This window comes from Cryptotermes secundus, unplaced genomic scaffold (genome assembly GCF_002891405.2).
Source record: "Cryptotermes secundus unplaced genomic scaffold, Csec_1.0 scaffold162, whole genome shotgun sequence".
In the NCBI taxonomy this organism is placed as follows: Eukaryota; Metazoa; Arthropoda; class Insecta; order Blattodea; family Kalotermitidae; genus Cryptotermes; species Cryptotermes secundus.
The window spans coordinates 61,627-72,706 of record NW_019739943.1 but is presented as its reverse complement, the minus strand read 5'-3'; the positions used below and the strand labels follow the sequence as shown (position 1 = coordinate 72,706).

The 11,080-nt window shown below is 41.7% G+C and overlaps 1 protein-coding gene across 1 annotated transcript in view; it reads left to right on the top strand.

Moving 5' to 3' along the window:
- The window catches only part of LOC111872068 (forkhead box protein P1), a 601,128-nt gene that overhangs the window by 542,081 nt on the left and 47,967 nt on the right, over window positions 1–11,080 (top strand). Inside the window, exons 6-8 of the mRNA XM_023865595.2 lie at window positions 913–1,216; window positions 8,618–8,722; window positions 9,663–9,840. Of these exons, the coding sequence (XP_023721363.1) occupies window positions 913–1,216; window positions 8,618–8,722; window positions 9,663–9,840 (587 nt within the window). The remainder of the gene's footprint in view (window positions 1–912; window positions 1,217–8,617; window positions 8,723–9,662; window positions 9,841–11,080) is intronic.

Sequence of the window (11,080 nt, the reverse complement as noted above, 5' to 3'; positions counted from 1 at the left end):
TAGGACACAACAGACAAGTAACACATTACACTGAGTGACAACACGTTCAAACAAAACACAATACACAAAACACAACAATAAGGACATCCTACCACAGTGAATACAAACCAAATACGATTAACAACTACAATAATTACAAAGAAATACAAACAACTGCAACAAATACAACAACAATTACCAAACTAACAACACCCAAAACACAAACAAAAGGAAACCAACAGTCATGGATGCGTAATGTCATTTACTTTACTTCACTTCACTTCACCTCACTTAACTTCACCTCACTGCAATTTTTTTTTCTTTTTAATTATTTCCACCCCAACTTCACTTCGCCTCATTTATCACTTTCCTAACCCTTTGCCTAAAATTGCTTGGTTTACAGGACAGAGTACCTAAAGCATCTGCAGGTAGTTGGTTCAGGCACTATGCTAGAAGCCGAAAGTTAGCGGGTTCGAGTCCCAGTGATATGCACTTTTTTTTTAATTGACCTAATCCTTCCAGCCACACTATGGCCCGGGCTTCGAGCAGCCTCTAACAGAAATGAGTACCAGGAATCTTCGTGGGTGGTAAAGGGCGGCCGGCGCGTAAGGCTGACAACCCTACCGCCATCTGTGAGCCGATTGTCTGGAGAATGTGGGAGCCTCGACGTCTCACAACTCTTTGGGCCTTCACGGCCTGTTACAGGGGATAGCTGTATTTTTTTTTCACCTTGTGTTTTCATATTGACAAATCTTCATATTACATTTCATCACTCCTCCATATTATAGTTTCCGCGGTGGATTAGGTGTTATATAGCAAACTTGTTATGTTTATTTAAAGAAGGGATCGATTCTAAATTGATGTTTCTGTTTCAAAAAATCGAAATATGCTGGAAACAAGTCATGATTTGAGGATTGACACTCTCTGTTGCAGCAGCAGCAACAGTTGGCAGAACTGGGAAGGAAACAGTTGGAGCAAGCCATGCAACAGCTGCAGGAACAGCTGCAACTGAATCTTATCCAGCAAACGCATCTTCTTCAGACGGGGGACAAGAAGAAAGCGGCAGCCCCGTTGCAGCAGTTAGCGTTGCAGCAACAACAGCTGATGCAACAGTTACAGATCACGCAGAGGCAGTATCTCCTACAACAGGGTATTGGAATGCAGCCCATGGTTCTGGCGCAGGCGCAGGCTCAAGTTCAGGCTCAGGTTCAAGCTCAAGCGCAAGCACAAGGCGCAGGTAGGCCTAAGGCCGACACGGCAGCAGCTGCAACAGCCCAGTTTCGCCAGCTCTGGTTGGGATGATGGGCGGTATATTTGTTGACGTTTGAAACCCATGAGCACAGGCACTATGGCCCCTCCATCAGTCCCTCTTGACATGCCCTGAGATATAGGGACCAGGGAGTTCTGTCAATGTACTCTAGTCTCCATAAAGATGTCAACGAAAAGCATGAAATAAAAATGCGGAAATGGCGGTTATCTCGTCTAATCTTTTAAGTTAAATATTTAAAAGAACTCTGGCCATACGCTAGGGGATCTGTTTGAACAAGAACAGCAGGAGCAATTTGACATGAGAATATCTCAGACTTTGTTACCGTAAATACGACAAATTGATGTGTAAACGTTTGTTGACTGCATTAGGTTTATATCTGTATCTTGAAGACCCAAGTCACGGGACCTCCTTCTGCACACGCAAAGCTACATAATAATGTTATTAGGAGTAAAAATACTGCTGCTTGTGTAACTGAACTGGTCACGTCCAACGATAGTGGTTTGAATTAGAGAAAAGTGTTTCGGATTCATGAAGATAACGCAGTATCTTTCTGCTGAAATCGATGACCACCAGAAGGATATTATTACGTATTTCTTACTGATATTTCTAGCCATCAAAAGTGAAAGAAAAGAATTTAGTTATCAAATCAACAAAACCACTAAATGAAACGAAAATTCGAAGCTGGGGTACCACAACTTCTATAATTTGAACTAACTTTCAGTGTAAGTTTCCCCTCAAGGCCTCATGTTTTGATCTACATGCATTTATGAATGAACATACTGGCAGTCATGTTTACAAATCGGTTACATAGGATAAAGCTATTTTTTCTTAAACTCTCAGTGTAAAAGAAGATGCAATAATGTTTCTTACAATGACATACCAAGGTATAAAAATCATTTCAAAAATTATTTTATAATCTTGAAGCCCTCGAATCACAGTAGAGAAAGAAATGTGTACATTGGATATCATTATATAAAATTTACAATTGTGAGCATAGAAACGATACCTCAAATCATACAGCGGAATTATACATAAAAATCAAATCCAGGATTCAAACATTGGCCATGAAATTGGAACTGTATACAAAGAAAGAAAATATTTCTCTGTTCTTAGGGGCTGTAATCCTACAAAAGTTATCATGGTGTCATGTGAGCGAAATAGGAATGGTGTATGAATACTTTAACGTCAGGTAAATTTCCAGCATCTCACGAATTTTTCTTTACAAACGTCATGTTAAGGAAACCATGAAAACGACATTGTAACGTGTACACAATCAATATATCATGTTTTGATGGGCTGTATGAATTACTTATCAACATTTCAAGATGATATACATCAGACGCAAAGTACTTCATGCTATTTTACGTTCCAAAGCTTTATGATTGATGTAGCAGAAGATTTTCAGAAATGCTATTTACAGATGAAGGCTTTCACAAATTGAATGTTAATAAATGAACACTCCTGTTCGAATGAGGATTTGCTATGCAACAATAGCTACAGACAGTGGCCTATGAATTGGAAACAATAGTTAATATTCTTTCAGCTCTGTGTGTGAAATGAAGAGAGCGTTACTGCGCACGTCAGAAAGGCAACCACGTTCCATGATTGTTTACTTTATTCGAGATGATTACACAATTGGAGCCCCTCCTACGTCTCCATAGCCGAGGCCATAATTAACACCGTACCATGCTAATATATCTTCTGTTAAGATATGCATGCATTTGAATTTTATTGGCAGACGATGGCATTTGGGATTAGGCAGTGCTGCATTTCAACTTCAATGAAGTGATTTCTTCGAAATTAGCTATTACAAAATATTTCGCGTAGAAAACTTTGCTCATGATGTGCTATGGATTGGATAACTAATTATTAATAAAATTAACTAGAGGTATGCATATGGGGTCACGCGCGTAGTTGGGTGAGGCACTATGCTACAAGCCGGAAGGTTGCGGGTCCAAATCCCGATGAAGTCATTGGATTTTTTTTCAATTGACCCAATCCTTCCAGTCTCACTATGGCCCTGGGGTCGACTCAGCCTCTAACAGAAATGTGTAAAAAAAAAAAAAGAGAGACTTCACATAAAATTTGAAAATGGAGAACTGAGCTAATGAGTGTAATATTCGTGCTGATACTGGAAAGTCTTTGAAGTATAGGTTACAACAGCAATTTATATAGAAATATGTTTTACATGTATCTGACAAAACAAACTCAAAAATGCGTTCTGTGCACATGATACATTCTTCTAATTTAGAAATAAATGCCTACAAGAAAAGACATTTCATAATGGCTTTTTGGAAATGAATCTTAAATAAACAGGTCCGACAATGGAACTCTTTCAAGATATCAGTTCTACTTGAAAGCAGTGCTCAGTATATCTTTCCTGCTAATACCAGATGAAGATCTTTGGGCAAAGGAGTTATAGTGCGAGATAGCTCGCTGGCCACTCGCTCCGGACGCATGTACCAACTATATACGGGCCCAGCCGGCAGACTATAAGCACTACAAGATGGAGGCGGAGAGCTTGTTATGTTTGAAGGTACGTTTCCCTGCTCCTTAAATCCGACCTCTGTGTTTCTTTTCCCATCCAGCCAATAGAATCCACCATCACACTGAAGGGCATTAGCTGCTAGTTATTTGAGATATGAGAGACAAGACTGGATGTCTCGCTGCTTTCGATTGGGTCCAGCCAGGCCTGCTTGGAGTTCCGCACAGAAACATGTGGTGTCAGTTGGCCGGCTTCAGATGTCACTGCAGTGACGGACGCGAGAGGTTAGGTTTCACGTGTGGAACACAATATTTAAGCCCTTCCTTCTCCTCAATACATTCCCATCCACGCCTAAACCCCTCTGAATCTGGACTCGAGACCGGAGATAAGCCTCTGCCTCCTCTTGAAGGTGCTTCACACGTGAAACCGTCCTCCGGCACGGCTTGGCGTCAAACTCTGCGCTTCTTGGAACATCACTGTCCTAGACACTGTGGAGGGGTCGAGCGCTCTGCACGCCCACTGATGCAGTGCTCGCTGATACAGTCTGAATAAACAATTTGCTAGAATAAAAGCACAAAAGGAGTTTATTTTTTTGTGAACATATGTATTCACACAGCGCCCAACGTCCCCCAGAGCTCTAGGAATAAAAAAGAGAAATAGGAAGAATTGAGAACGGAGGTGAAAGGGACAGATAATCGGAAACTGACACCCACATTTGTGCGGATTTCCAACCATGTGGCCAACAGTTCGCGTCCCGCTCACAGAGTGATGAACCTGTAGAGAGCTGCAAATTAGAAAGTCCCCATCAGCGTATTTCCCGTCCAAATCATTCCTGCTTGCATTTGCAGTTCGTGCGGTACTCAAAGTGCTTACGATCTTGCTCAGTGTTGACAGGTTGCTTAGCCGCAGTTTCGGCAAGACAGAACGCTGCAGCGTGTCCACTTGGCCTCTCAGTTTTAATAAATGTCGTGTCTTTCAGCAGACGGTACATACTTACGCACCAATGCGGTGAGGATGACGTGACCACAATTACAATTTGTAAGATTTTGATGTTTCACAACGGCGGTGACTATGAAGAATGCCGTCTTCTGGGATGTGGCGCCGTGTTGATCTTGTGTGAACCGACTTTTCGAAGGAACGTATCGCCTCCATCTTCAAGGTAGAAAAATCCGTGAACGAGGAACAACCTTGAGCAGGTGGCTGCGGACTATCTGAAGCCATCAGTATCTAGCCTTTTTATGCCTAAATCGAGAAGTTCCAGCTGGCTTTACCGTCGGTGTTATCTACCTTGTCTGCTACCGGGTTTTGATATATATTTTTTTTCTTTGGCGCTACAGCCCCAATTTGGGCCTTGGCCTACCTCCATGAAACTCTCCGTTTCATTTCGGTTTACTAAATCTTAGACATTCGGTAGGACTTCTTGGACGGGTGATCAGCTCGTCACAGGGCCTCTGCACAAATACAGAAAAAAGCGCACACACATACAAACACTGAACATCCGTGCCCTGAGTGGGATTCGAACCCACGATCTCGGCTTCCATGTGAGTGAAGACACTACATGCCTTAGACCGCTCGGCTACCGTGACAAGTGCGTTTTGATTAGTCTGTAAATGAAAATAAATTTAACATAACACCACACAGACTGAACAGGGCCCTTCGAATTTGAACGAAAATCTGTGTACACAATTAAATATTTACACACAAACTAACATACGCATGGCTTTTACATTTCTTTGCACGAAGAATAGTCCGTTACAATGTCAGTGATAATGTCGAAAGGATTTTGGCGAAAAGAATTGTTGAACTTCACATATTCCTGAACCTGCCCGTGATATATCAGCCGATTATAATGAAAATATAAACAGAGATACTGGCCTAAATTAGCTAGCACTAAACAGATCGTAAGCACTTGGTGGCGTGAGTAACAAACTACCTCCCAATGTAAACAAGATGTAAAAGTTTCTGATGATGGTGCATTAGTACAAATACGAGTATTATGTTTCTGGGCATTATCCATCGTCCTGTATTTATATTTTAACACACGTTTCGGAGACTGGATTCTGTATCCGTCTTCAGGTAAAACCTACTCAGTTGGGACTATATCTATTCGACCCAACTGAGTAGGTTTCACCTGAAGACGGACACAGAATCTAGTCTCCGAAACGCTGTGGTTTGAAATATAAACAGGTCGGTGTTTTAGATGAAAACAGGACCATAGATAATGCCCAGAAACAAAATATTTATACCTTTCAATGCTCTAGTTTTGCTACCTGTTTCTGTAAGTTGTTTGTGGTTTTTTGAATTTGCATTTCAGGTGATAAAATGTAGAAAAATTGTTTTCTTCATTAACATTAGAATGCCATAATACCGTATTTACGCATGTATAGGCCGCAGCACAATTTTCAGACAGAAATTATAGAAAAAATAATTTTCTTGGAATATTATTTCAGGATTAGAACACCCTGTATTACTAATTATGAATATAATTTTTTTTAAATTAAGTGTGATTTCGAATATTTCGAATATAAGCCGCACCCCAGTTTTCCTCTTGAATTTTTGGCAAAAATGTGCGGCCTATACATGCGTAAATACGGTAATTCTGAAGAAAATTTGTGGGATATGATAAGATGATTTCTTGTGAACTGAGAGTGAAGTTGGAGAAGCTGGACTGTCGAAATACAAGGGCATAAAAGAGTACTCAGTCTTGATATCTGGCCTCGAACGAGAGCTGAATTGCAACTTGGTGGCAAATTTTATGAAACAGAATAGGCTGCAATCTCCTTTCAAATTATAGCTTTTCATGATTAAAATTACATTGAATAAAGACATTTACATCATTGTTGAATGCGACACTAAATTTCCTTCTTAGTTTTAGAACATTAAAACGATACGTGTTCGAAAAATATAAAACAAAATGTAAAATGTCTCAATTTTCGCGAAGCTCCTGACCTCTTCTGATTATTGTCAAGGAACATATACCACTAGTATTATTCGATGTTTTTTTTTAGTTCGCTTAGTGGGGGGTGGAGTCCAACTGGGTCCACTCGTCACGGCGACCACTGATTGGCCTATTGTACCTGCCCCGGGTGATTATGATGATGGAGAATTTGGTGGAATGAAGAGTGGCAAGGGTAAACCGAAGTACTCGGAGAATACCCGTCCCAGCGCCGCTTTGTCCACCACAAATCCCACTTGACCAAACCCGGGATCGAACCCGGGCCGCAGCGGTGGGAAGCCAATGACTAACCGCTTGAACTATGGCGCGGCCCATTATTCGATGTTACATAAAATCTTAGTTTCTGTAGTGTAGAAGAGCGAAAGGTCTAGGAAGCAATTTTTCGAGAATGTAAAGAATTGTTCGATACATCTCGATTTCCAGAGTAACTCTCGCATCGCGAAACGTGTCGCATATATGTAAAGCTTCAAGGCATTGGCGATCTTCCTAGTGAGCAGAAGTTGAATATAGCGAGTTCCACGATCTACCAGAATATCTAAACTACTTAAAATTTGTTCGTCTTTAGGTTCTTTACGTTGACAGGAAGTTGAGGATATTGTGAAAGACAGTGCTGTATGATATGAAAGATGTCCATTAGTAGGAACACTTAACCCTCTCAATTTTGAAGAATTGCATTAAGAAATTTCACTGCCCGTAATTAAATATGGACGTTAAGTGAGCGAAACAGTTTTACGCGGATTAGAAAACTGGCGTGTGGAATAAATCTGGCCACGTAAATTCAGCTGTCTGGCAGCGGCGAGATGTTCAGTACTCTGATTTTTATTTCTTGATTTCTAACGTCGGAATTATTGTTAAATACATTGCAAACTGGTAACTACGTGAGACAAGACACAAACTTTGAATCTCGTTTTCATAGATAATTGCGAAACTCCTAGCTTATTTGCTGTAACCGCAACTCGCCACGTTTGCCAAGAAATGTTGGTGAATTCTGATATGCCAATATTCTGTAGCCTACAAGTACACATAATTATTTGAACTACTCTCGAAATGAAAGATTTTAGATGTATTTCACATAACTGTTGTATAAAATAAGCTGTAAGAACTACTAAAATAAAATCGTTGCTGTATATGAGTTTTGTTGGCGGTCTACTGGTCAGAGTTCCTGGCTACAGATCCAGAGGTCCGGTTTCGATTCCCGGCTTTACCAGAATTTCTGAGAAGTACTGGCTCTGGAACGGGGTCCACTGAGCCTCGTGAGGATAATTGAAGAGCTAGCGGCTCCGGTCTGGAAAACCGATATTAACGGCCGTGGGGATTCGTTGCGCTGACCACACGACACCCTCTATCCGCTAAAGTTGGCACTTACTTCGCCGACAAGCGGCGGTCGCTCGGTCGGTATAGTTTGCTTGCGGACTAAAAGCAACGGAGTTCTTTTTTTTTACCAAACACAGCATTATACCAAACAACTCGCTCATATTTCACTGTGCGTGACTGAGTTTATTGGTCGTACAATGTCACAACATGCTTCGGCTCATGAAGCCATCATCAGGCAATATATTAACAAACTTTGTAGTATTGAATTATGCCTCTTATATGGATCCATATATTATATCACTGTGTGTTACAATAAACAGAAAAAAAATATGAGTTTATACCTTAAAAGATTTATAACATTAGTATTTATGCATCTTTACACAAGGCGCCATCTTGGAGGAAATCTTTAATAACTTCGAGCTACGTGAAAATGCCTATTTGCTCTTCTCCAACTTCTCTCTAGGGCTGGTTGCATGAAAATGTTTCTTGTATCGCAGTAGTCATGCATGCATGGATTTTGGGGCATTATTTTCTCATAGACTAAGATTGAAAATGAAATGTATGATAAATTTCTTAGTCTTTTGGTGACTGTGACTGCACTGACTGTCCTCAGGCATGCCGTCAGCGGAAGTAACCAGCCCGTGGAAAGAAGCTTCTAGTGAAGGCCTGGATAGCCATCTTAACCCCCCTGCCCACAAGAGCATCACAGGTCTGAATGGTAAGTGCCGTGACATTATCATTGTCATCATTGGCAAACAGCCATTTTTGAGTCATAGCCTCGCTTTTGTGCTTAAGATCTTGAGCTTGAGACCGGACTCATCGCAGTCTGGTGTTGAAGTAAGGACTTGAAGACAGAGTTCAATTCTTCCGCCAGTCCCTGTGCTTGCTGTATCAGATGCATGCTTGGAGAAGGATCATCATCACGAACTGTAACACTGATATCATCAAATAAATGTTATAGATTATTCCTATTTTCAAAATACCACGGATTTAAAATCTTTTCATTAAGAGTTCACACCATCAGAAAAAAAAACTGCATAATTAGGAGCTTCATAACTTGTGCGCTTCTCCAAGTATAATTAGAATTATCAAGTCGAGGAGGATGGGATTGGCAGGGCATGTAGCACGAATGGGGAGAGGAAAAATGCGTATAGGATATTGGTGGGAAAGCCGGAAGGAAGGTGACCACTGGGAAGACCAAGAGGTAGGTGGGTGGACAATATTAAAATGGATCTTGGAGAGATAGGATGGGATGGTATGGATTGGATTGATCTGGCTTAGGATAGGGACCGCTAGAGGGCTCTTGTGAACACGGTAATGAACCTTCGGGTTCCATAAAATACTGGAAAGTTCTTGAATAGCTGCACAATTGGCAGCTTCTCAAGGAGGGCTCAGCTCCATGAGTGAGTGAGTGAGTGAGTTCACGCTGCCAGATACNGTGAGTGAGTGAGTGAGTGAGTGAGTGAGTGAATGAGTGAGTGAGTTCACGCTGCCAGATATAGACACCGTTACCAGTCTGTGACTTCGTTGGCGTCTTTTGGCGTGTCTTCGGTTCCGTGTAGTACATCCATTTGACAATTTACGCGTTTCAGTTGAAGGGATCAAATGCGATGTGATCTCCATCCCACGCAGACTGAGAACGAATTGCGTTGTTACAGGACTACTGAGTTCCATGGGGCTTGGTCGTAGAGAAGGTTTGAACGGAATGGCGGGTCTGCAGGACGACAAGCTGCTGGACGGCTGTGGTAACGACAAGATGCATCCCCTGTACGGTCACGGGGTCTGCAAATGGCCAGGCTGTGAGGCCATCTGTGACGATTTCCAGTCATTTCTTAAGTAAGTAAAATGCTTAACCGAAGTGCAGAGTTAAGTCAGAGCCTCCAACCTTATGAAGCAATCCATTTCCTATACAGTTACATCTTTCAGTTGTTACTGTTGTGTTACGCTGCCGTAAAGTTCAAGATGTTTTCAGGCAGAATTGGCTACCCACAAATAATTGTGTTTCGGTACTTAATTTTTTTGAGCTTCCTCCGACGTTTTTCTACGCATCCAATACTCTGTTACCTAACTGCAAGACTATTCTGGCTTGCTGCGGCGATCGCTCGGTCGGTATAGTTCGCTTGTGCACTACAAGCCACAGAGTTCTTTTCTGAACATTTTTTAAACGCCGTTTACCACGACCATCGAGTTACCTCGATTACGTTTTGAGGTCAGTTGTAGTTCCTGAAGGACCACTTGTAAGGCAACAGTCCTCTTAACGGCTGAATAACAACGGACAGAATTCGAAGTAATTGGTGAAAACATCTTGGCTATGATACCTTGGCGTTTAATCCTTTGTTTTGGGGGAATTGTAGAGCTCAGTTGTCCCAAACTGGAGACATTTCCGTCTATGAAAAACTCTGCTAAGTTTCTGTGTTTGATGTTCTTTTCACATCATCTGTTCTGTTGTGCTTTAGCTGTTAGTGAGAATTTACTTAATTAAACCACTTGACTTATAAGACTCCGAGTTTTGTTCAGTTACTGTCGTCCTATACTCTATGTGCTCCTAATATTCATACCACCAAAACTACAATGACATTTTTAGTCTCCTATCGACCGCGCCATAGCTCAACCGGTTAGTCGCTGGCTTCCCACCGCTGCGGCCCGGGTTCGATCCCGGGTCTGGTCAAGTGGGATTTGTGGTGGACAAAGTAGCGCTGGGGCGGGTTTTCTCTGAGTACTTCGGTTTCCCCTGCCAATCTTCATTCCAACAAAGTCTCCATCATAATCACGCGGGGCAAGCTACAATAGTCCAATCAGTGGCCGCCGTGCCGAGTGGACCCAGTTGGACTCCACCCCCCACTAAGCGAATTAAAAAAAAAATTAGTCTCCTATCGGTTGGTAAGCTTGTAATTTAATCTACATATCAAGAAATTAACTAATAAGTAAACATATAAATAAATAAAAAAATAATAAAGAACTTATGTAAATCAATAGCGGCCTCCGTAGTCTAGAGGTAACGTTCCCACCTCATGACTCGTAGTACGCGGGTTCAAATACCCGGCGGAGGTCGTCGAATTTTTAAGGGCGGAAAAAT